This window comes from Triplophysa rosa, linkage group LG5 (assembly GCF_024868665.1).
Source record: "Triplophysa rosa linkage group LG5, Trosa_1v2, whole genome shotgun sequence".
NCBI lineage: Eukaryota > Metazoa > Chordata > Actinopteri > Cypriniformes > Nemacheilidae > Triplophysa > Triplophysa rosa.
The window spans coordinates 16,155,019-16,181,031 of NC_079894.1; the positions used below are offsets into that span (position 1 = coordinate 16,155,019).

A 26,013-nucleotide genomic window follows, 5' to 3' on the forward strand; every position below is an offset into this window, starting at 1 on the left:
TAATAGAATAGATAGGAAGCATGCCCCGGGCAGATTGTAACGGTGTGGTACAGAGAAGCCACATGAGCCAGAATCCATCAAGAGACTGCAAGTATTCCTCAGCATTACTATAACAAATCATTTGGCCATGGCCAAGCATTGTGAGATTAAACTGTGGATCAGAGGCTGCCTGTTGTCACAGGAATTTCTCTCTCAATAGTTGGTGTGGCACAGCGACATCTGCTGGTGGCCTTGTGCCAATAGTAACTTCCTCCATGTTGACAAATATATATTAGTTATGTCATAAACGTCATAATACTTTCTGAAGATAAAATAAACCTTGAATGCGTTCAAAGCCAGCAGTGTAAATCAGACCCTAGCTCTGAAAAGTCAGGCACGTTCATCTAGATGCTGCAATTGGTGTCATTATGAGTATGATTAAATTAGATCTTTGCTCTGTATGATTAGTGTCGTGCTGACACAGCTACACAGCTCTCCATATGAGGGATACGCTGATGTGTCCAGGCCTGCTCATGTAGCTGTCCAACTGTGAAAAGCAGGCAGCATATGGATGAGAGATGTGTCATGGAGTTTCTCATCACAGCAGGCACTGACAGCAGGGCCTCTTCACGACAAGCAGCAACAAAGCCAGCTACTGTACAAAAGTCCCCAGAGAACAGTACTAGTACTAGCTGTTTTGTAATTTTACGTGAAATTCATTCTTTTTCAGAAGAGATCTCAAATATTTCGAAACACAAAAGAAGATATTTTGAAGAATGTCCACTTCTATTATGTGGACCCAAAACCAATGCAAGTGAATGGGTACTGCCATTGTTTGGTTACCAACTTTCTTTATAATATCTTCTTCTGTGTTCTGCAGAAGAAAGAAAGTCATACAGGTTTGAAATGACAAGAGGGTGAGTAAATGATGACAGAATTTTCATTTTCGAACTATTCCTTTAAGATGTGGTCTGTTTTGTGTTTAGAGGTTGCAGTGCAGCACAGTCGTATGTCTTCTTCACACTGGATTATAACAGGACAAAGGTCTTATTTCACATTCCATTAAATGTTTTACATTCCATGAACTGAAAAAAAGTTGAGAGCGTGGAGCATACGAGTAGAGCACCAGAAATGGCAAAAAAAAAACATTTTGGTGCATGTACTGTATATTATGTATATTGTATGTATGAATAACAATAAACTCAGTGTGCAAATAATTTTGTGAAAACATAACAATCATTTTTGCTTTATTCAATGTGAAATTATTTAGGTATTGAGTATGTATCAGTTGCATTTCAGAGGATCAGAGTATGATACACTTTGGCATAAAAAAGATTTATTATCTATATCCTGTAGCCTACAGCCGTTCTTATCTACACCACTTCTAAACATTTCATATTGACTCATGTTGTAGGCCTGTGTTTGAACATGCAATCCTGCTAAACCATTTCTTTTACGATTTGACATGTACTGAACCCGCTTTCAATTGAGGTACAGATGTTATTTGTAGTGCATTTTCACTAAAACCTGTAAAGGTAACTCAGAGCAACAGATAGAGAGATTACTAATGAGGGATAGACTGATTATGCACTGTGTGTCAGTTGAAAGTGGTTATTTTTAAAACATGTGTTTGAGGCATTGTTTGATCTGAAGCCCACAGCTTTGTTTTTGATATGATCCCTTTGTGTCTGGACCCCTCTTATCGGACCCTTCATTTGGTGCCCATGGTAACTAGGTTGAGAGACGGAGCCCTGAAAGAGAGGGGGGGGGGGGGAGGAAGCAGCCAGAGTGTGGAAAGGAAGGTAAGATGAAGTGTGCAAATGACAGTCACATTTCCCACAGTTACCTAAAAACTAAATACAGAAGAAACACAGCTGCTATTGTATTTACAGCAGTGTCCAAAGATTTATGTTTATGTTTAGGGTGAAGCGAGTCTGGGAACTCCTGAACAAGGAAACACGACAGGGAGGAAATTAATTTGAAATATAAGTAAACATTGCTGCAAGAGTTAAGCAACTACAGGAATGTAAAAGCATCAAACACAAGGAAGCTGGGTAAATTCCAATGTTAAGGTGGAGTTCAGTTACAGAAATTTAAAATGACCATCAATGGAGAAACAAGCTTCTTGCCCACATAATTTTTTAATTAACATGCAGAGATAAACAAAGGAAAACTGTGACCTCCTTTGGGGAAGATGCTTAAAAAGATCAACCGTTATGCATGTAAATCGAACACTCAGTTTAAGATACGAATAAAAAAACTTTTGACCTTTGACAATGAGAAAAGTCACATGGCATGGCCCCATGACATAACCTACAGTCATTATTATGGTTGGTTAGCTGGATTTAGAGAACAGCATTGCATTATCCTCGGCAAAGTTTTTGGAGATAGTCTCTGTTAGTTCCCAGTTTTGGGAACATGTTTTAAACCTATATCAACAGTATTTTACTTTGAAAAAAGAAGCTGCTGGGGAAAATCTTTTCTCTGTTCATACCTGTTAAAATTCGATTCTTAAATTCTATTTACTGTGAATAAGTTGATTTTCAATAAGGAAGTTTACAGTATATTTTGTAAGCAGCACATCTACGTTACGTGCTTGAGCACAGAAAATGTGCAAAGTCATCCTGCCATAGACAGATCGTAATTTGGTCATTTCAAGAGTCATCCACTTCTCTCCCATTCTAGTATCGCGAGATTATGGCAAGACCTATTTAAATTGCAGCCAAGCACGTAAAGTCCCTCATTCATTCATTGAAAGAGCTGGACTGTGGGTGCTCCGAGGGTATGAAACAATTTTTATGCTTTTCGTTTTAATAACCATGTTTTCATAAGCAAAGTTGTTTTACGTTTTCTACGCTCTTGTTTATTCCGGAAATGTCCATACTGTATGTAAGTTAGCTGCGTTATTTTTATGTAGTCGAAAGGCTTCGTTTGTTAAATTGAAATGTGGTGTACGTACATTTGTGGTGTGTTCTTATATACATCTAAATGAAGATCTGAAAGAAAATGTATGTATTGTACGATGTGACCGTGACAACTTCTAAACTTGACCAAGTCAGCCGCCTGTTGCATGTCGGCAAGCGATGAATGAAAAGATGCGTTTTGTTTAGGACGTTTGTTGTAAAATCACATCTTACGCCAACAATGCTTTTAACACATAGGTCACACGCGTTAACTGTCACATTGTATTATGATTACAGATGTTGCAAATTGAGGAAATACTGACGTAGGCTAACGAATGAGAGAACAAAACTGTTGCAGTTTCCTGAGCACTTCTCGCTCTTTCTATTCTATTCTATTATTTCATTTGACTTATAGCCTATACATTTAATGCTAATTTACACTTCTAATACTAATACACTACTTCATGGGATTAAGGTCTTTTTTTATTCAAACTATTATTTCTTTCTTTCTATTTGTTATTTTCTAATGGTGATTAGTTTCTAATGGCTAATTTTGTCTTTCCTTCACTTTAGCATAAAATGGCAGCTGGAAACGCTCATATTGGGAAGCCTGCTCCAGACTTCACAGCCAAAGCTGTGATGCCAGATGGACAGTTTAAAGATCTCAAGTTGTCTGACTACAGAGGTATGAACTCAACAAACATACAATAAAAAAGTGCAAAATGAAGAAGAACCGCTAATATACTACTGGCACAATATTGTCATACCACATGACCAATATTATGATCATTTTTTTGATAAATGTGAAATATGTAAAAATACATAATAATAAACATGTGGCTTAATTAGATGTATTTGGCATAAAACCAAATTCATATTTTATTGGAGCACACATACACTATATACAGAATGGAGGTGGTGTCCTGCAGCAAATGCTTTGTTCTTATTTTTAGGAAAGTATGTAGTGTTATTCTTCTACCCACTGGACTTCACCTTTGTGTGCCCTACTGAGATCATCGCCTTCAGTGATGCAGCTGAGGAGTTCAGGAAAATCAACTGTGAGGTTATTGGTGCCTCTGTTGATTCCCACTTTTGTCATCTTGCTTGGTGAGTGATAAAGATTACAAAGATGGACTTAACTTTATTCCCTATTTATCGTGGATAATATTCATTTGCTTAATGTAGTGCATTTCATATTTATGAACGTACTATTGGATGACAATAGTTGTGTGGAATATAATTGTATATATATTTTTTTTACTAATTTATCATCACAGGATAAACACCCCTCGCAAGCAAGGTGGTTTAGGACATATGAATGTTCCTCTAGTGGCAGATTCCCTCCGTTCTATATCTCGAGACTATGGCGTACTTAAGGAAGATGAGGGCATTGCCTACAGGTATGGATGGACTATCTGAATTTTTTTCTACAATTAGACTTGTCACAATATTTTTTACCAATGACGTCATGAAACCATGATACGAATTCCAAAAAAAGCTAATGGGCTTTTGTATTGTATTATACTTTGACACACTTCTTCATTTCTTTCCATCCTCTTAGAGGTCTTTTCATCATTGATGACAAAGGCATTCTGAGGCAGATCACCATCAATGACCTCCCGGTGGGGCGTTCCATTGATGAAACCCTGCGCTTGGTGCAGGCCTTTCAGTTCACCGACAAACACGGAGAAGGTACAGCAATGCTTTTTTATTTTAACATATTACCGTATAGTATATAAAATAAGAAAATTCCATATTAAAGACGTGGAGAGAAAAGGGTTCACTATTTAGCTGAGAAACTACCACTACAAATTTTGCAAAGAACTGTTCTGTTATAGATGCTGATTTTCTTGTGTTAATATTCAATATATGTGACCCTGGATCACAAAACCAGTCTTAAGTAGCACGGGGACATTTTTAGTAAAAGACAAAAATACATTGTGTGGGTCAAAATTATCGATTTTTCTTTTATGCCAAAAATCATTAGGATATTAAGTAAAGATCATGTTCCATGAAGATATTTAGTAAATGTCCTACCTTAAATATATAAAAACTTTATTTTTGTGATTGGATGGTCTGCCACAGTGCCCCTGATTAACAATTTCAAAGGCGATTTTCTCAATATTTTGATTTTTTTGCGCTCAGATTCCTGAGTTTTAAACGGTTGTATCTAATCCAGATATTGTCCTATTCTAACAACTCATATATCTATAGAAAGTTTATTTATTCAGATTTCAGATTATGTAAAAATCTCAATATCGAAAAATTGACCCATAAGACTGGTTTTGTTGTCCAGGGTCACATATCGTAAATGAAGCCGTTATAATGGCTGTTGTAACTTCATTGTCTCTATTTGTCCAGTTTGCCCAGCCGGATGGAAGCCCGGAAAAGACACAATTAAACCTGATGTCCAGCAGAGCAAAGATTACTTCTCCAAACAAAACTAAACACACAAGACTTTGTAGTATAGTCTAAATGTCCATACAGGGACTTTAAAAACAGAAGCAGTAACTAGTGCTACTAGTCAAGCTCGCCTGTGTATGAGTGATAGTTGTTATTTATATCATGTGTTACGTGTTGTTAAAAGTGAAGACATTAGGACCAAAGTGTATAGAGTCAAACGCTCATTTGCATATATCTTAATGCCCAGTTGAAAAGAGATGTTATGAATGTGAGGCAATATAGCCTAGCTTGTACTGTCACTAAAATTTTGCATTTCAGATAATAAAGGATTTACATCAATTTGTTATTGTTATATTATTTCATGTTTTAATAAAGAAAATTACTGTACAATTTAATTAATTAGATTTTTAATTTAATTAAAAATTAATTTTGTGTTAAACACATTTACTTCAAGTGTTAACATTACTGTTATATTGTTAAATGTGACTGAATTAAGCGGACAATATTCGGTTACACCAAAAAAACTACACTCTATTTAAAAACCTGCTATGTAAAAGTTTTAACCTGCTAAAGTTATAGTTTTACTTTTCCCTCACAACATTTGTGTACCCAAACGACATCCAGTTTGCCGATGAATGATTTATGCGAGTGATCAACCGGTCTGAATCATTGTGGCTGCTCATAACTAACTGTATCGTTTGTAGCGGTTTCTCCCAACATACTTTATCACATAGAGAGAACAGATCGCTGAATGAGGTAAACCAGTAAAACACTTAGGTAATGCAAAAACGATTAGCATAAGTTTAACACCTACAATGTTCAAACGAATGTGTCAGGTTATGTGGAAACAACCCAAACTGATTTCAATGTCTGAATGAACTTTTCTAAACAGCTGGTTAAAATGTTACTATTGTATTGTTGTAGAACTCAATTGTGTTTGCGAGGGTGTCATTTTTAGGTCGTACTTTGTTGGACTGCACTAAAATTAGTCTGTACGAGAGAGGACAGAGATCCTGATAAAACATCAGCATATTCACCCTCCAGCTGTGTGTCTATAAAGAGCAGCAACTCTATGATACAGCTTCCCGTTTTCAGCACCAAAGACGTGACCTCTGACTTTAGATGAAATGTTGATATTAATTTACCAGACATGAGCCAGTCATTACCTGTAGATCTGCTACCTGATTTGAGCCCAACAGGACCTATACACTCTTTAAAAAAAAGGTGCTTCAATAGGTTCTTCGATGCCATACCTTTTGGTTCCAAAACCTTTAACACCTGAAGAGCCGTTCTGTTTCACAAGGTTCTTTGTGGTGAAAAAGTTTCTTCAGATTATAAAAATGTAAGAAAGAGATGGTTATTTAAAGAACCTTTGACTGAATGGTTCTTTGTGGAACCAAAAATGGTTCTTCTATGGCATCACTGTGAATAATCCTTTTAAGCACATTTATTTTTAGGAGTGCATAAATCTGTCTGGCTTTGGAATAGATTCTTCTTTTATACGGTATAACTTTAAATCATATTTGATGACCAGAACTGTTGTATCTTTAATTTTGGCTGGGTATAAATATCCAGGAGGGTCTATTGTCTTACATTGTGATTTTTGTGTGGATTACTGGTAGCGACCTTTTCCGCCCCGACGGCCTGCACCCCAGCAGCATCAGAGCAGATCTTCTGTCTGACAACATCTTAAAGACGCTACCGCACCATTTGACTAGTAAGTAAACCATAGTCTGTGTTCCTCTCACTCAACTGTTAAAAATGTTACTGCTTCCAAATGCATAGAGACTGTGTCTGTCCCTCGAATAATAAAACAAAATAATTAGAGTATGGCACCAGGTGTCTTCAATATTGAACCTTTTCACAATATTCTAATTTTCTGAGATACTGAATTTGGGGTTTTCATTAGTTGTCAGTTATAATCATCAAAATTAAAAGAAATAAACATTTAAAATATATCAGTCTGTGTGTAATGAATGAATATAATATACAAGTTTCACTTTTTGAATGGAATTAGTGAAATAAATCAACTTTTTGATGATATTCTAATTATATGACCAGCACCTGTATTGTAGAGTTGTATGGAGAAAAAAAACACTTGAATTACATTTTTGTCCATATGCGCTCTCATCATTGCAACTAACGTGACATTATATGGTAATACAGTACTGGCCACAGATGGAGAGGGGTCTGTCCCAATAGTGTCTGTCTGCGGACTGCAAGAGAGGGGCGTAACTGGGAAGGGGGAGTAAACTGACGTCGCCCGAATCACACAGAACCACGCGAGATGTTATCGCAAGATGGCTGCTCGCAGACATATAGAAGTACAAAAATTAGGCTATGGGTACTGAAATCAAACAAATCTCGGTCTTACTGTTTTAGTTATTTACTATAATAAAACCATAGTAATTTAAGAACATCAACATTTTGTTTGTTAAGCAGATGTTGACCCAGAAATACTGGCGTGTATGTTGCATCAAGCTTATATGCTCATATGTTTTTCGTTAACTTAAATTTTAACATGTCATTTTAATGCTATTACTTTACTCAGCGTATTTAGCTCGAGATAACAACTTTGTGATCAGGCATTACAACTACCTACTAAATTGGGTCCTAAGCGGACACAATTCACACGGGAACCGAATTTGTCATGACAACGTTTCAACGGAGTTGCGAAACACATTTGCTGCATCCCAATTCGCCTACTTATTCTATGCCCTAATAGTTTAGTATTTTTGAATGCATAGCTAAAGAGTATGCAGACACTGGGACACACTGACGTGAAATGGAAGTGACGACTGTTGCCTGGACGACAACAGACATTATTAACAAACACAGACATCAACAAACAACTCCTTACATGATAAATACTGAAAAAGAAAAGCTTAAATGTATTATGTACTGTATAGTTCAACGTATTGATTTAGTGAGGCATCATTTAATTGATTAATTCTGTGTAGCGCAACTAAAACTCCCCCATCTCGTGATGTCACTACTTGTTCAGTACCGGAAGTAGTTTTTAAATAGTGATTCTCGATATTTTTTTTGTAAAACATGCCAAGGTTACTATGTGGCACAAATTAAGCTTATTAAAATAAAGATAAAAAATTAAATTGAACTGAATAGTTTAAATTGGTTATATACTATTTGGGAAATACAGATATGCATCTAACTTATTATTAGATATGTTCAATTTAATAGGTCTACATATGTGAGCAAACTTAACAAATGGATGCATTTAAGAAACAGAATCAATGCATTTATTCATTAATTCAGTTTATACCACGGGGCTGTTGAATGCTTCATTCTGATTGGCTGACGAATGTTCGACGGGTGTGCATTATTTTTCAGTTAAACGCACACCTATGAAGTAGTTCCAGATTTGTCGACCGAATTACAGTTCCATATCACTGCGCCCAGTTTAACTTAAATGTAGCCTACTGTCCACCAGTGAATACGTATCTAACAACAGACAAAGTGACAGGCAAATTCCATTGTCTGAGAAGAAATAACTATTCATATTTATGGACAGTATGAACATTTGAACAACAATGGCGAGAGCACTGTACAGGACTGTTCAGACGAAAAACTAAAGCATATATCAAAGGTAACGGCAAACTACATGACACAATCAGCAGGTTACAGATAAAACACGAAGCACAAAAATAACAACATGTTAAATTCGTCTGTGGAATGGGTAAACGGGACTCAAAACACAGCAGGAAGCTTTCTATGCCACTGCGAGAACCGCAGCTGGCGCAGAAACCTCCGTGTCACTTTTTTCTCTTAATACTGTTCTTATACGACAGGGGTGTTAAATACGACGAAAACAAATCAAGTATAGATACTTGTCTTTTCACTCTCAGTGAAGCAAACGCGTGTGCATGTGCACTGTCTGTCTTCCTCTCGCTCTCGGAAAACTGCATTTATGCAGGCTCAAGCAACGCCTTCAAATGAGATGCGTAAGAAATTAGTCCTACCAGCAAGTGCATTCCGGGACAAATACCATACAAATGTCTTGAGATAAAACATCGTAACAACGTCTTGTGGTGTTGTGACCGTGGTATAAGCGGAATAATTGCCTCTGGTCCTTTCAATTATCGAAAGTTAATGCACACCCGAGGTGTAACGGCCATGACGCGAATACCACCTCGGGGTGTGCATTAACTTTCGATAATTGAACGGCCCGGCGTCTTCAATTATTCCTTACTTATTTATTGAACTCCTTCCATTTTTCCACTCATTAACTAATCGTCTACTGCTTCATTTGTATTCTGAAATTGTTCATTGTTGAACATGGCATTGACTTTTAGGCCATGTTCATCAATACAGTAAGACAAAAATGTTTCCATGTCTTCTCGAAAGTAAAACAAAGTCATCCTTCTCCGCTGAGAATTGACCTCCGAGGACGTTCCTGACCCCCCTTGGATGGTTATCTCTCTTCATCCCAAAAAAGGCAGGCTTTGTCACCTCACCACGGAACAGGTCTTAGTGACTCTGCACCCAGTCCCATGCTGTATCTAGGTCTTTTACGATGGTTGGCAGCGGCACCTTGTGGAGTAAAGATCCAAGTTAATACATATACATACATGCAAAATGTTTTTAAAAAATGTTTCTTTAATTACCAAATAACAAATGCAAACTTGATCCAGCACAATCAACTTCTAGATGTTGTTTAACTTTCAACCATTTAAAGTTATTTTCCTATTAAGGACCACAAGTAAATAACTGTTATTGGGCATCGGAATAAAAAACAAACATTTCTGCAAAATTTTCCTCAGGCAGCTGTGAACATAATACACGAGTCACTACGAAATCAGTAAGCTCAATATCAGGTCTCAATCATCATCATCTTGGACCAGCAAACCGTGTCAGAGGTGAACTCTTAATTTGCATGTTTTGTAGCCTTTACATTTTTGTCCTGCAAATAGCATGTGACCCTGGATGACAAAACCAGTCTTAAGTAGCACAGGAACATTTTTAGTAAAAGACAAAAATACATTGTGTGGGTCAAAATTATCGATTTTTCTTTTATGCCAAAAATCATTAGGATATTAAGTAAAGATCATGTTCCATGAAGATATTTTGTAAATTTCCTACCTTAAATATATAAAAACTTTATTTTTGTGAGTGGATGGTCTGCCACAGTGCCCCTGATTAACAACCTCAAAGGCAATTTTCTCAATATTTTGATTTTTTGCGCTCTCAGATTCCAGAGTTTTAAACGGTTGTATCTCAGCCAGATATTGTCCTATTCTAACAACTCATATATCTATAGAAAGTTGATTCATTCAGCTTTCAGATTATGTAAAAATCTCAATTTCGAAAAATTGACCCGTAAGACTGGTTTTGTTGTCCAGGGTCACATATGTAGTTATTGTTGTTTCTTGGATTAAGATACAGTATGTAAGAAGTGCTTATAGATGTGCACATATAACAAACTGTGATCCTGTAAGTGAGTTTAACCTACGGCTCATAGAGGTGCTTCATTTCTAAAAAATCAAATGTAGATACATGCCTGCAAAATGCCAATCCCCTCCGAAGAAGACTCGTCTCCACATGGCTTCACGTCGAGTGGGTTTGAGAGGACATGTTCCTTTACATCAAGGGAGTAAGATTCATATTACATAATAGCTTAGTACATGTAAAGCACAAAAATGACGATTACTTTTTAGACCAAATTTTGGTCCTTAATTTAGCCATAATTCTTACCGTGGTGACCTCATATTTCCTCTTCATAGGGATGTGGAAAATTGGGTCCAGACTTCCACTGGCCATCAGTATTCCCTGCTTGGTAAAGTGGGCAAACCTCCGGCCATGGCTGTAACTGTTAGTAGTAAATCAAAAAATCAAAATCTTGCTGCCCCAGATTATTACTGCTTTTTCTAACGTTATTCATAGCACAGTTTGAACTGTGTTAGCTGTTCAGCGCTACTTTTTGGTTAAGAAATAATGCATTTTCCAGCCATACAGCAAACAACCTGAACATTACCCACTCGCATCAATGCGACCGTGTGAAATTTTACATCGCACGTTATCAATAAATGAGCAGTCTAGAGCACTGTGGTGTCCAACATCAGATTTATTCAGAGTGAAGGGCACCTACTGAAAGTGGCATAACTTTAACTTTTAAGATTCAGGGGACTAACAGTTATGCAGTTTTCATTCCAGTAAAAAACTCCAGCAGGTGATTTCACTTTATATTAGTTCATCAGTGAACGTATTCAACGTTAATTAAAAACACTTCACAACACTCAAGACATCCAGTTTCCCCGTATAACGTTACGTGACACTGCAACTGCAACCCTCATCTTTATTTGTGAGAGCGCGACTTTGAAAACTGTCATTTTAATAATAGTTTTATTCGGGACGTTGGCTTGTTATGTTCTTTTTACCCGCCAATAGTTATAACCCCGCCACAACGTAAAAATATTGCTTACTTTAACAACACTAAGTTGTTAAGACTCACTGAAGAAGCTTATGGTTTTAACAGTTTATTACATATATATCATTACATTTATAATAAACAATTATCTCGGGAAAATATTCTTACCGCCGTCTCCGTACGAGCGGCCTTCGTCTTGGTTTTAATGGCGCGTTTTCAATAGTGTCATTTTAACATCTCGTGTGGTTCCGCGTGATTAGGACAATTTCAAGTTACGCCCCCTTCCCAGTTACGCCCCTCTCTTGCAGTCCGCAGACAGACACTATTGGAAACTCGCGTGCGTGACTGACAGCATTAGGCGCGAGCGACGGGACATTTACCTCAGAAAGTTATCGGTACAAACCTTTCCACTGTACTCAGCTACTACAGTAGTAAAGGGTTCATATTTATCATATAATACTTTGTCTAACACTTTTCAGGTTAATAAAGGCATTACCGTGCCATTAAAGTTTTTGACGAGGTAATAAGGTGACGTTAAGGACAACAGGTAACGTAACTTAACGGTAAAGACAGCCCAAACATGACGGCCACACAGAAAAAACGAACTCCAGCCAAACAGGAGTCTGATGAGGTAAGATAATTAATCAACAACCTAAGAAGTGTGTAACGTTAACTTAAAACGATCAAACGTAACGTTACAGTATGATTAACGTTAACTTATATGACCTGAACTCATTCCACAATCGCTTTGAATACAGGCGTCTAGCGATGGCTTAATGTAAATGTAAGTAAACGTTGTTTCGTTAAGTGATGTTCTGTATATATTTCACTGGTGTTCCCACAGTGGATCAGTTTATTTCAGGAGCTGGAGACCGAAACTCAGTCACTGGTTTATGTCAAACGCATGATGGTTATAGCTGTATCCTCCATCACCTATCTGCGTGGAATATTTCCAGAGGACTCTTACACTTCAAGATACCTGGAAGGTGATGTAATTAAACACATGCATCATTATATTATGTTTCAAGTGCTTAATAAGTATGACCTAATACAATATAGTTTGGTTTGTTAATCAACATTCTTGTTTTTCAGATTTGTGTATCAAAGTTCTCAGACAGAATTGTTCATGCCCTGGAGCCTGCAAGCTTGTTAAATGGTAAATGATTATATTGCATGTGTGAGTTATAAAATGCCTTAATAAATTACATTTGTGGTGATTTGAAGTGATAGTTCATCCAAAAATAAAAATTCTGTCATCATTTACTCGCCCTCTTGTCATTTCAAACCCATATGACTTTCTTTCTCCCGCAGAACACAAAAGAAGTTATTTTGAAGAATGTTGTTAACTGGCCCCCATTCACTTGCATTGGTTTTGTGTCCGTGAACGGGGGCCAGTGCTGTTCGGTTACCAACTTTCTTCAAAATATTTTCTTTTGTGTTCTGCAGAAGAAAGAAACACTTATGTTATGATTTAGAAAGTTTCTATTACATGTCTTTCTAGGCTGATGGGATGTTTTGATGCATTAGAAAAGAGATATGTAAGTCACATGCACCATATTTAGATATGTATTTTGGTGTCTTTATTATTTATTAATTTTTAACTAATCTTCTTTCATCATTTACAGCTCCAGATTGTGCTCATTGGGGTAAGTATGCATAAATACACATGCATTTATATCTATAAGTCTCTTTAAGACTATTTACAAATACAATGCAATGGCTCCCTTATTTACAGGTTCACACAGACCCTGATGACAGCAATGTAAGGTTACAGTTCTTAGATTGACTTTTAGATGATAAATATATAGATTTTTCTAATCTGAAGTATTTGTTGGCTATTGTTTGTCTTATTTTTCAGCATGTTGTTGAGTCCTATCAGTTTAAGTTCAGATACACTGATCAGGGACCACAGATGGAAATCCTCAGGTAGTGTTTTTAGAGCTGCTGTATAGGGCTGTGCAAAAATATCGATACATGTAACTATCGCAATAAAAAAAAAATCGATAGTGTATCGATAGTGATACCTCTACTATCGATAATTTTTTTTAATCATGTCATATACATACGGCCAAAGGTAAGTGAAAGCGAGCATGGTGAAAAATATAAGAACGCTTGGAGCTCTCAGAGCTAATGTGTTGGTGTGCTTTGGTTTTCCAAAATAAGTCATGGAGTAATGAGTTATATAAAATAAATGCTGTTTGTAAGCTTTGTAAGCAAAGTCATGTTGTATTTCTAGCTCTGCTTTTTACATTTTCTATTGAAAGTATTGCAATATATCGCAAATGTGTATCGTATCGAAATACATAGCAATATATTGTATCGTGACCCATCTATCGTGATATGTATCGTATCGGGAGGCACTTGCCAATGCACAGCCCTACTGCTGTACATGGTTCAAGTCATAATCAGGTGCATTGACATTTACGATTTCAGCAAAAATTGTAATAGTTGCAACGATATAAAACAAAGACACACTGTCCTCTTCTTTGTTTAAGGAATGAGAATGTGGCAGTAAATGTGACCATGGAGGACACAAAAAAGGCTTCATTGCTTCTGATCAGGAAGCTGTTTCTGCTCATGCAGAATCTAGAGGCTTTGCCCAATGCTGTTTACCTCAGTATGAAACTCTACTACAATGATGATGGTAAAAGAAACATCTGCAATATCTTCACAATACATTGCAATTCATAGTACTACCCCTATACAAAAGCCAATTGGAGAATTTTAAATGTTATAAATACCAATAAATAGATGAGGCTTCAGAAAATTAATATGGTTAAATATCTTAAGAATTATTGTATGAATGACATGAATTTTGTGGTTTTATTTGTCTCCTCACAACTTGATCAAATGAGTCACACCACCTACATATGAGCCACCAGGATTTAAAGCAGGTGTATATGATAGTCTGTGGTTTGAGGGAACTGCAGTGCACTTCAGAGTGGGCGATTTGCAGTCTCGCTTCCACACCATGAAGGTGCGTGTGACAGCAGCACAAAGCCGCCTTGGCAAGCTACAGGACACAAGCCAGCAGAGTGAGAAAGGAGGAGTAAAGGAGACAAACACTCTCAAAGCAGCAGGAAAGGTAATAAACAGAAGAGGTTTAGTTTGTTGAATACAGTTAGCTTATAATCAATAGACTTGATATAGATTATAGAGATCATTTCGCAGTCTTGTTACAGGTGACCAACGACTTTGATATTCAGGATCTGCCATCTGAGGATGGTAAGTATTTGTTTTAATTCAGAAGTTACACCTTAGAGGGTACGTTTGTTAAATGTCTTGAAATGATCTTTTTGCAGAGTCTGCTGCACAGTTCAAGATATCCAAAAGAACCATTGCCAAGGTATTTTGTATCTGTAGAGATAAGTGATCTTTAAAACATTGCCATTGAAATTAATTGTTTTAATTTTATTCAATTGCACAGAGGAAACGCACGGGGAGCAAACTTTCAAAGACAAAACGAAGAAATCCTGTTAAGACATATAATACGTTGATGTCAGACAAATAACTTATGAATTCAGAGTTTGTGTGGGTTCAAAATCTGATGATAATATTGAATTTTAAGAGAATTATAAGCCTTGAGTTGGAAATTGTAATGAATGGTTTGTAACTTAAATTCACTAAATGCACAAAACAATGTTAAATCCTGATCCTGAATGCTGAACTTTGCTGTTTATTACAGGTGAAAAATAAAAAGTAGTTCAGAATACTTACTGTTACATGAGGTATGTTTTTCATTGTATATAATCTCTTTATTAGCGTTATGTTGTGACCTCAAAATGCAGTGCAAAAACATTGTTACTAGGCATCGAGCAAAATGATGATAACAGATAAATCTAATGAGCACGTATTCACAGCATGGGAATGTCATAGCCTATAAAGCTTGGTAAATAAACCAAACCTTTCCATTAAAGCATATATTTGTATAATTAACAACAGCACTTCTTTAAAAGATGAGACCATTTTTATACACTCAATTTAGAATCATACAATCTGTACAGGCACTTGGTTGAGAAATATTCACAGACAGCTGTCATTCCTTGACAGAAAGTATGAAAAGGGCAAATGTTGTCCTTTAGTGTTGGGTATTAACATATATTAAAAAAATTAAAGGAACTATGTAGTCTTTAGGTTACAGTTCGAATCAAAAATCTCTTGAGCATCTGGCTTACGTTCAAAAAAGACTGTCCACATCACCCATCTCCACAAACACAGTCTTCAGCTGAGAGTAAAATTCGATGGTCACCTGACCATTTTCTCTTCCGATACCTGAAATCAGATAGTAGGTAATAACTTTATGTAGGAAGTGACTGGTCTTCGTTATAATCAACACAAAAAATTTCACCAACACCTCATTTAAATAATCACCTGAAGCCTTGTACCCTCCAAACGGCACCTCCACAGGGGTGATATTGTAGTTATTGATAAAGCAAGATCCAGCCTGCAGGTTTTCAATAACACGATGGGCTCTCTTAACATCTCTACAGAAGGAGACAAAGTCAAATCAACACAAACTGTTATAATATTGCGTTAGCTCTGTTGTCTTACCGAAATTCCACCCATCAACAATTGCTAGATAAATAAAATTTCACTTTACTTGGTGAAGACTCCTGCAGCAAGACCCAGCGGGCTATCATTGGCTCTCCTGAGAACCTCGTCCTCAGTGTCAAAGGACAGTACTGACATCACAGGTCCGAAAATCTCCTCTTTTACACACGTCATGTCATCTGTGCAGCTGTCTGAAAGCAAAAGACATGAGAAGGAATAGTATGAGTAAAAGAAAACAGTAAACATGAAGCAAAACTTCTTCCATCATTAACAGAATATTTTTTACATATATACATTTCCTCACCAAGCACACAAGGTGTCATGTAGTATCCATCTTTCAATTTAGGATCTGTAGGGGTAAACGGCTCCCCTCCACAAAGCACATTGGCTCCCTAATAAGCACACACAACTACATTATTACAACCTTATTTAGTAAACGTAAATAATGTAAATAAATGAGTGTTTGCTGAGGACGTGTTTAACATCCCTAGTTTTACATCAATGTCTGATGTACCTCTTTCTTAGCTTGCTTCACATATCCCATAACCTTCTCCAGGTGTGGTTTACTGACCAGGGCTCCCATACGAGTCTCTTCAAGTAAAGGGTCTCCTATCTGGATGGCTTTAGTTCTTCTTACCACCTCTTCCAAGAACCGAGGAAGAATTGAGCGTTGAACAAAAACTCTAGTGCCATTACTACACACCTTCATATGGGGAAAAATAATTGTTAAGGCAATAAGGTACAATGAGATAAACATTATTATGTAGGTAATGGTGTTGTGAATTTGTATAAATGTGTAAATAGTTGAAAAGGACATCATTGGCCATATCAGTACTGGCCAATACAGTATGAGTGTTTTTTACATGAAATACCAAAATCCTGCATTATATTGATATAAATATGTAAAATTACTGTGAAAAGTGCTATACAAATAAACTTCAATTGAATATGTGTTATATATGCTTAAACCTGACTTCAGAATTTTATTACAGTACCTGGCCCTGAGAAAGGAAGTTGGCCATAAGTGCTCCTCTGATGGCGTTTTCTAAGTCACTATCTTCAAAGATGATCAGTGGTGATTTTCCACCAAGCTCCAGAGTCACTGGTTTCACCCCTCTGGAAGCCATTTCCATTATCTTTTGGGCCAAAACATGCATGTAAATACATTGAGTGCAAACCAGGATGGCAGGACCTGTTATTATACGAATACTTAAACTTGAATAAAAATACACAATTAACAAGATATTTGTATTCATATGTGCATATGAATTGTTTTTCATATTCCACAATTCTCAAGTAATTATTTGTACTATAGTAGTACTATTTCGGCAAGACTGCCCTTACTTTCTTGCCTGTGGGCACACTTCCAGTGAAGGAGACTTTAGCCACAGATGGATGATGACACAGCAGAGAGCCTGTCTCTTCTCCACCCTGCACCACGTTAAGCAGGCCCTCTGGAGCCCCAGCCTGTGAATAAATCTCAGCCAGCAGCACTGCAGTCACTGGGGTCACTGGTGATGGCTTGAATACCATGGAGTTGCCTACAATTAAATAATAACGGCAGACTATAAACAGAGCGGCAGACTATAAACAGCTGCATGATCAAGCACAGATCAAGATCTAAGACAGATTAAGAGTGTATAAAGAGACTTTCATGAGAAGTCTATGAGAATCCTTTCAGCATTCGGCAGGTATGTGAGCTATCAAATTTGAGACTGTTTGCGCCACAGATATACTGTATAGGAAGTAGTTAGCAGGCCTTAGCATTAAAAATTATACTCGAAACACAGTGGATATGTGGCAGATAAGGTCAATTGCCAGTGTATGAGCCTTTTTTAAGAGGTGTAGAACTTTATTTATTTATGCATTCATTACATTGCCAGACATACCACAAGCGATGGCAGGGGCTGATTTCCAGGCTGCAATCTGGAATGGATAGTTCCAGGCTCCTATTCCCACACATACACCGAGCGGCTCCCTACGTGTGTAGGCAAATGAACCTCCGGATAACTGAACGTGCTGCCCTGAAAAGAGGAAATGGTGTTCTCACTTAGATCAAAATACATAAGTACTTTTTAATGTGCTTAAACAAAGTCTCAAACCGCATTACAGTTTTGTATTTGATATTTTAGCAATAAGCTAATTACTTGGTGAATAAATGGAGAAGGATTAATGTCATGCCAAACCAGCTCACCTGAAAGGGTGGTGGACTGTCCTGCAAAATACTCAATGCATTGTCTGGCCGAGTCCACATCTAGACGGGCTTCTGTGATTGACTTTCCATTATTGACCACCTCCAACTCAGCAATCTCCTCCCGTCGCTTCTATTCTCAACAGTCGGTAAACTGACAGATTAGGGCCAATGCCTATGCAATTCTATTTATGGTGCTGCATTTAGATGTGATAAAGAGTTAGATCAACGAATTAAGATTTACCTCAATGATTCTTGCTGCCTCTAGCATGACTCTGGCTCTTTCCATGCCGGCCAGTCTACTCCATTCTGTGAAAGCAGCACTGGCACTTTTTACAGCTGCATCAACCTCTGCTGCCCCACAAGCCTGCAGCTGACACAAGACTCGACCTGTTAAATACAAACATGCATCAATATTCATCACATACCATACAGTATATCGGTATGCAACATAAAAGGATTAGAGATTAGAGTACTTTCTATAGAATAATGTGCTATATAATAATGACATCAACAGTAAGACAAGAAGCGATTTAGATCACGTGACGGGGCAAAGTCTGATTGGGCAATAAGTTGCCTGAGTGGGGGTTTTACATTTTTTGCTAGCACATTACCTGTTGCAGGCTCACACACCGGCTCAGATTTACTTTTCACATATTTGAGGTCAACCCGACTACCACACCAGAAGTTGAGAGCATCTTTTATATGAAGAGTTCCTGAAGAAGCACTTCTGGTCCCAGAGAAATGCAGGGCCCGGAGACCCGGGGTCAGGAGATTGGTCAACAGGGGCATCTTCATCTGTCTAATACTGAACTTTGATCTTCTGGAGAGATGTCAACAAACAGGCACAAAAAATAACGCGATTACATTAAAACTCGATCTCACACATTTAAATGTATGTTTCCAGCATGTTGTGCAAAAGACAGTGTCTTTCTTCTGAAGCGAGAAAAAAGTATCTATAAATATGTACACAATATGTCAATAATAATTGCTTTATCGCGAAAATAGAACGGTAAAAAATCGCTAAATGCGCGAACAGCTTTCTGGTTATACAAAAAATGACATATCTCGTTAGGACACCACTAGTTAAATATAAGTTTCAGTTTAAATCCATTTACCTCTTACAGCATTTGCAACTTGCCGATCACTCCTGCCATGTTTGATCCTTCTGAGGCGGGGCTGAACTGTGGGGACAAATCTGATTGGTCTAGACAGAGTACGTCATTTTTTGGTTTCAGCAAATAAAGATTACATTTAGATCACGGATATGATTTATATATTTATTACATTTATATTCGTATTTCCCTGGCATTCTAAAATATCTTTATTTTTGTTTTATATGTTGTAAAATCTTAATAACGCCGTTAATGAAAAGATTATGTTAAATGTTTTTTATCCTTATAAACCTTAAGAAGAAATCAAAATAAAATGTAACAAAAATACTGACACTGCACAAGAGAACAGTTTAGGATATAAATCATTATATTCTATCACATTTGCCGTTTTCTTTGTGTGAGGTGAGCAGTTCGTGGGACAGTAAGTGGAGGAGGGGCGCTGCGTGTGTAATATTAGAACAGCGGCAAATAGCCTACGCGTTCTATACTTCCACTCACTGCAACCATGGCCGGCGACAGTGAAACACATCTTAAGGGCAGAGAGGAGAATGGCCATACCATCCGACAGCCTTTCCTTATCGGTGTGTCTGGAGGCACCGCCAGTGGGAAGGTTTGAGTTTGTTTATAAGTAACTGTACAGACGATCAATAATCTTCACGTTGGTTAGGGTTTTTAATAGCGTAAACTCACCAGTGTCGGATACCTCCACCGACCGCGTGGCTATACTGATATATAAAAGTAACCGCTTTAACGACATCCGCTTTTTAAAAATGCATTTACTGACCAAAACCTGTAACGTTATGTTACTGGTCAAAACACTGGTAACGGTTAACGTTACCTTGTATTTACATTTTACCTTTGGTCCCCAGGGTATTTCTTTTTTCATTCATTACGATAAACACAGTGACGGAATTTTCAAAGGTAACTTAAAATATAATAACATAACATTAGCAAACTTCAATTTACAGTTACAATCTAGATTTCACGTTCACCTTTGTAATAATTTTCGATAACGTCATTATTCAGTTCCACGTGGCGCAGCAGGTTACAAAGTCATTCTGTATTGGCTGTCTGTGAGAAACCACGAATAACAATATATGAGTCGGATGTTTACGTTGCTAAATGATGTTTGTTTTGAGCTGATTTTAAAATAATTTGGATTTGGTCGCGGTAAAAAGCACATGTCTCTCTCCCTCGAAGATGAAAGCAAGTTGCGGGAAAGTGACGTCACATTAGCTTCGACTGTTTACATAGCCACGATGACGTTTTGGAAAATCCCATCTGTTAAACTGCGGCTGTACTTTTTTTTAAAGGTTTCATTTCTCTGCAAAAAAAAACACTTTTGAGGGTAATCGAAGTCTCTTAAAATCTTTTGTCAAGCCATTGTGTGGTACTGTTTTACACAACAAGACGGCCTGTCCGTCATCCAGACTTATCACAAATAACCCGGTCGGTGCTGCGGTCTATGAATGAAGGACATGCCTACTTGCTAAATCTCCTTACATGGGCCAGTTGACCCACCCCACATGGTGGTAAACCACACCATAGTTCACCGCACATGTAAGCAGGGCTGTCAACTCAACTCTCAACTCAACTTTATTTATATAGCGCTTTTACAATTTTCATTGTTACAAAGCAGCTGTACATGAGACACATTGACTACAAGCAAAACAATCAAAGTTGTACCTGCAAAAACAAGAAAAGGTTGAAAACACAGAAGACAGACACACCCACACACAAAACACTCCACACACACAACACGCACACACACAGACACACACACACACACACACGTACGTACACAGACAAGTACGCACACACACACACGCTCAGTGAGAGCACACATTTAGGATAAAGGAGAGAGAAGCACAGGTCAAATATAACAGATAATAAATTCCTATATGCAATATTAATTAAGTAAAACTTTAAGATTCTAAAGCAGCCCCCCCGGTCAGGCAGATAGTGCAAAAACAGTATGCAAACGGTGGCGAGGAACCCAAAACTCTAATCGAGAAAAAAAACCTCAGGAGAACCCAGGCCCAACCAGGGGATTCCAGTTCCCCTCTGGCAAAAGCTGCTGCCTCTGCACAAGCTCCAGAGAACTTGCACAACAAGGCTAAATAAAATAAATAAACTTAATAATAAAATAAATTATAGTTTAAGATTATCATTAATAATCTAATAGCATTTGAAATTTTGTGGTGAAGACATGTCAAGAGACCGCGTCCTTCTTTATCCAGCTCTATCATCTCAGCTCTTGTCAGGTCCCCACTTCCCATTCTCCGCTCTACCATCAGGTCAGGCCATGAACTGCATCCTGCTCGCTGTGGTAACCTTGGAACAATGAGACAAGACTGGCTGAGAGTAGAGTACTGTTCTGTACTCTTTGATGCAACAAGTACATCAGTTGTGTTTTTGGTTCCGGTTGATCTAACTAATGCAGCCTAAACCCTCTGAAGATTTATATTATGGAAGAGTAGTGTATGCAAGATTAAAAAGATGCGTCTTTAGTCTAGATTTAAACTGACAGAGTGTGTCTGCCTCCCGGACAGTGCAGGGAAGACTATTCCAAAGTTTAGGCGCTAGATAGGAAAAGGATCTACCACCTGCACTTGATTTTGAAATTCTAGGTATTACCAACTGACAGGACGCCTGAGAGCGTAATGCACGTGAAGGACTGTAATACAAAAGGAGTTCATTCAAGTACTGAGGAGCTAAACCATGTAAGGCTTTATAGGTAATAAGCAAGATTTTAAAGTTAACGCGATGCTTTATAGGTAACCAGTGCAAGGTTGACAGAACCGGGCTAATATGTTCATACTTTTTTGTACGTGTAAGAACTCGAGCTGCCGCGTTTTGGACCAATTGGAGTTTTTGTAATAAGCCTGCAGGGCAACCACCTAACAGTGCATTACAGTAATCTAGTCTTGATGTCATGAATGCATGAATTAACTTCTCTGCATCTGAGATTGACAGCATATGACGTAGTTTAGATATATTCTTAAAATGGAAAAACGCAATTTTACAGGTGTTGGCGACGTGGCTCTCAAATGACAGATTACTATCGAATAGAACGCCAAGATTCTTTGCTGACGACGAGGGTTTTATGGAACATCCGTCAATAGTTAAACAGTATTCTTGGTTGTTACTTATAGCAGTTTTCGGTCCAATAAGTAACACTTCCGTTTTGTCCGAGTTCAGTAATAAAAAGTTGTTACTCATCCAGTTTTTTATATCGACTATGCATTCCATTATTCGATGGAACTGCTGTGTTTCATGAGGCTTCGAGGAAATATAAAGTTGAGTATCATCAGCATAACAGTGAAAGCTAACTCCGTGTCGCTTTATTATATCTCCTAGAGGTAGCATGTATAATGCGAAGAGCAGAGGCCCTAAGACTGAGCCCTGTGGTACACCGTACTGGACTTGCGATTTGCGTGACACCTCATTGTTTATTGCTACAAATTGAAAACGGTCGGATAAATAAGATTTAAACCATTTCAAAGCTATTCCCTTAATGCCGACATAATTTTCGAGTCTATGTAGGAGTGTGCTGTGGTCAATGGTATCGAATGCAGCACTAAGGTCTAGCAGCACCAATAACGAGATACAACCTCGGTCAGACGCCAATAGCAGATCATTTGTAACTCTGATCAAAGCAGTCTCTGTACTGTGACATGCTCTAAATCCAGACTGGAATTCTTCATTGATGTCATTCCTTTGGAGGAAGGAGCATAATTGAGTTGAAACTACTTTTTCCAGAACTTTAGATATGAAAGGTAGATTCGATATAGGCCTGTAGTTCCTTAGTTCTCTAGGGTCGAGTTGGGGTTTTTTGACAAGGGGCCTTATAACAGCCACCTTATATGCTTTAGGCACATGTCCTAATGTCAGAGATGAGTTAATAATACCAAGAAGAGGATCTATAATGTCAATGGGAAAGTCTCCTGCATTTAACGTTAGTTAGATCGAGCTGTGGCTCTGGGTTATGTATTATACACAATTCGTAGCAATTCATAAGTCAGTCAAGTTTGTTTTTGCATTTACACAGAAACAAGGACAACAATAAAATTATTAAATGGACAAAATGCATGTGATTGTAATATAATTTTATCTGTTATATCTTATCAGTCCTCAGTATGTGGGAAGATCATGGAGCTCTTGGGCCAGAATAAAATTGACCATCATCAACGTCAGGTGGTCATTCTCAGTCAAGACAGCTTTTACAACGAGCTCACGCCTGAACAGAAGTCCAAAGCACTAAAGGGCCAGTTCAACTTTGATCATCCTGGTATGAAAGCACACCTCTGAGTATTCTACATAGTAGATTTACATTTTTTACACCAAAAAGAAAATAATTTGTGCATTTACACTCAGTATTTGAGAAACACAGGTTAATGTAACATTTAGTGCTTGTATCATTCACAGATGCTTTTGACAGTGAACTCATTATGAAGACACTGCGTGACATCCTTCAGGGGAAGACAGTGCACATCCCTGTGTATGACTTTGTTACCCATTCCAGGTGAGCATCTCTCTGTGCTTTTGAAGGGTTGAATAACGAGTGAACAAAGCTGGAGGCTGTTTGGAGTGTTCTGAAAAAGCATGTGCGGAATGGGTGAATGATGAATCAAATGGTCTCCAAACCTTTTACAGAAAGGATGAGTTTGTGACCCTATATCCAGCAGATGTGGTTCTTTTTGAAGGGATTCTCATGTTTTACTCGCAAGAGATTCGCGAACTATTCCAGTTGAAGCTGTTTGTGGACACCGACCCAGACACGAGACTCTCACGAAGAGGTAGATGCCAAAATGATCAGTGTCCAGATGATTCATGATTCATTTCCATTTAAATTCTTCTATCGTAGACTAATTTTGTGTTTTCTTGATTTGTCAGTGCTGCGGGACATCAGTGAGAGAGGCAGAGAGTTGGAACAGGTTCTGACCCAGTACATCACTTTTGTAAAGCCAGCTTTTGAGGAGTTCTGTCTTCCAGTGAGTATCTTTATATGACTTAAAATGTATCAAATAATTGTATTAATTCATTTTTCACATCCATCCCTTTGTGTAAAAAAAACGTATATTATAACTGTTTATTAACTTGTTTGTTTTTATTTACAGACCAAAAAGTATGCAGATGTCATCATTCCTCGTGGAGCGGACAACCTTGGTAAGTCAATGTTCTCAGGAATGAATAAACAGATTTTTTTGTTGCAATTAAGGTTTACCTATTAAATGAATATGTTGATATAATTTGGTATTTTTTGTAAATGTACTTTTTCTCCCAGTGGCTATTAACCTTATCGTGCAACATATTCAGGACATCCTGAATGGAGGAGTCACAAAAAGACAGAATGATTTAATAAACAGCCATGGAACTCCAAGACAAAGAAGCACGTCAGAGTCCAGTAGACCTCACTGACCTCACTGTGGCCCTTTCCTCCATTGAGGAGAGGGCAGGACTGAATAATAACGGCAGACATCCCTTTTGAATATTGTGGATAACTGTTTGGTCAAATTACTTTCAAAGGGTTATAAAGGTGCTGTGTTTTTTGGAAGGGTTGATTCCACACTTGGTCTGTCCTGTCAGTGTGTCTATCTGCTTACTCAGCTACTCAGTAAATAAAGGAAAAGATTAGTATTGAATTTTGATTTTGGTGAGATTGAATGTAGAGACGATGTTGATCACAGTACTGTTGGCACAAATACTTGAAGTCAGAGCTCAGGTTGGGTGGGTTGTTCCATCTGCAAAGAAAAAAACCCTAGTACCTCATATTTGAGGCCCTTTATGTGTATGTGAATGAAGAGATATGGTTGTGTAAAGATGATATTATGGTATGTTAGTATGTATGTGACATTCTTGTGGTCACATTTGACTATTTTTAGTTTTTAATTGAGTCTGACCTTTGTTATATGGTTGATTTCTAACAATCATACGGTTTTGTTTTTTACGTGGTACGACATGGCACAGTTTGGCCTCTTTGTACCTGTGAGATGAATATTTCATTTACAGTGTTACAATAAATATTTCTACATTTTAGCCACAATATCTTAGTTTGCAGTGTAAGGTAAGCGGATTGCCAAAATAACACCTTATTTGATGTTCAGTAAGCAGGGCTATAGAACAGATCACATTATATTAGACATGGGTTAGTTTTATCTGATGTAAAAATGTTGTCCTGTGTAACAAAAATACCCCTAAAAAACAATTATCTTTAACACTAATTTTTACAATGAATATACTGTTTGGCACATAACTGCTTCCAAACTTGGAATTACTTGAACCGAAATGTAATTTCTCCTCAGACTCCTGTTTGTACCCTGATGTTTTTACCAGATGACCTCTTTTTGGTATAGTTTTGTTGAAAATAACTGTTACGGTGGGAAGGAATAAAATAAATAATAAACTGCTGTCTTTGTTTGCGTCACGTTTTATTTTTTGTTTCACGCGTGCAATACTCGAAATGTTCGCTAGGCGGAGCAGTGA

General features: G+C 37.6%; 4 protein-coding genes and 1 long non-coding RNA gene across 6 annotated transcripts; 3 read left to right on the forward strand and 2 right to left on the reverse strand.

Annotated features, from left to right (window-relative positions):
- The first annotated feature begins 2,660 nt into the window (after positions 1-2,660).
- On the forward strand, positions 2,661-5,624 carry prdx1 (peroxiredoxin 1). The gene is made up of 6 exons (XM_057333324.1): positions 2,661-2,761; positions 3,456-3,567; positions 3,836-3,989; positions 4,160-4,282; positions 4,444-4,574; positions 5,244-5,624. Exons 2-6 carry the CDS (start codon positions 3,462-3,464, stop codon positions 5,327-5,329), a joined length of 600 nt encoding a protein of 199 aa, XP_057189307.1. The 5' UTR covers positions 2,661-2,761; positions 3,456-3,461; the 3' UTR covers positions 5,330-5,624.
- A 5,178-nt stretch (positions 5,625-10,802) lies between these two features.
- On the reverse strand, positions 10,803-11,912 carry LOC130554624 (uncharacterized). The gene is made up of 3 exons (XR_008963001.1): positions 11,839-11,912; positions 10,998-11,112; positions 10,803-10,881 (listed from the first exon to the last, which is right to left on the reverse strand). It is a non-coding gene; the product is annotated as an uncharacterized LOC130554624 (long non-coding RNA).
- An 85-nt stretch (positions 11,913-11,997) lies between these two features.
- zte38 (zebrafish testis-expressed 38) lies at positions 11,998-15,193 on the forward strand. The gene is made up of 13 exons (XM_057334512.1): positions 11,998-12,065; positions 12,150-12,301; positions 12,515-12,656; positions 12,763-12,826; positions 13,172-13,208; positions 13,296-13,316; positions 13,406-13,432; positions 13,529-13,596; positions 14,166-14,314; positions 14,526-14,755; positions 14,853-14,895; positions 14,973-15,016; positions 15,098-15,193. The coding sequence occupies exons 2-13, from the start codon at positions 12,251-12,253 to the stop codon at positions 15,179-15,181; spliced, it is 960 nt and encodes a 319-aa protein (XP_057190495.1). The 5' UTR covers positions 11,998-12,065; positions 12,150-12,250; the 3' UTR covers positions 15,182-15,193.
- A 66-nt stretch (positions 15,194-15,259) lies between these two features.
- On the reverse strand, positions 15,260-20,633 carry aldh9a1b (aldehyde dehydrogenase 9 family, member A1b). Its single transcript, XM_057334511.1, has 13 exons — positions 20,520-20,633; positions 19,531-19,596; positions 19,027-19,235; positions 18,657-18,802; positions 18,416-18,545; positions 18,111-18,245; positions 17,566-17,762; positions 17,217-17,357; positions 16,736-16,924; positions 16,526-16,613; positions 16,271-16,412; positions 16,042-16,154; positions 15,260-15,942 (listed from the first exon to the last, which is right to left on the reverse strand). The coding sequence occupies exons 3-13, from the start codon at positions 19,208-19,210 to the stop codon at positions 15,848-15,850; spliced, it is 1,560 nt and encodes a 519-aa protein (XP_057190494.1). The 5' UTR covers positions 19,211-19,235; positions 19,531-19,596; positions 20,520-20,633; the 3' UTR covers positions 15,260-15,847.
- Positions 19,988-25,950, forward strand: uck2b (uridine-cytidine kinase 2b). 2 transcript variants are annotated; one of them, XM_057334514.1, is made up of 7 exons: positions 19,988-20,137; positions 23,659-23,818; positions 23,956-24,052; positions 24,184-24,326; positions 24,424-24,521; positions 24,648-24,696; positions 24,847-25,950. In XM_057334514.1, the coding sequence occupies exons 1-7, from the start codon at positions 20,033-20,035 to the stop codon at positions 24,882-24,884; spliced, it is 690 nt and encodes a 229-aa protein (XP_057190497.1). In that variant the 5' UTR covers positions 19,988-20,032; the 3' UTR covers positions 24,885-25,950. The 2 variants fall into 2 exon arrangements, with proteins under 2 accessions (XP_057190497.1, XP_057190496.1); XM_057334513.1 differs by having other exon boundaries at positions 19,993-20,137; positions 24,815-25,948.
- The last annotated feature ends 63 nt before the right edge of the window (positions 25,951-26,013 follow it).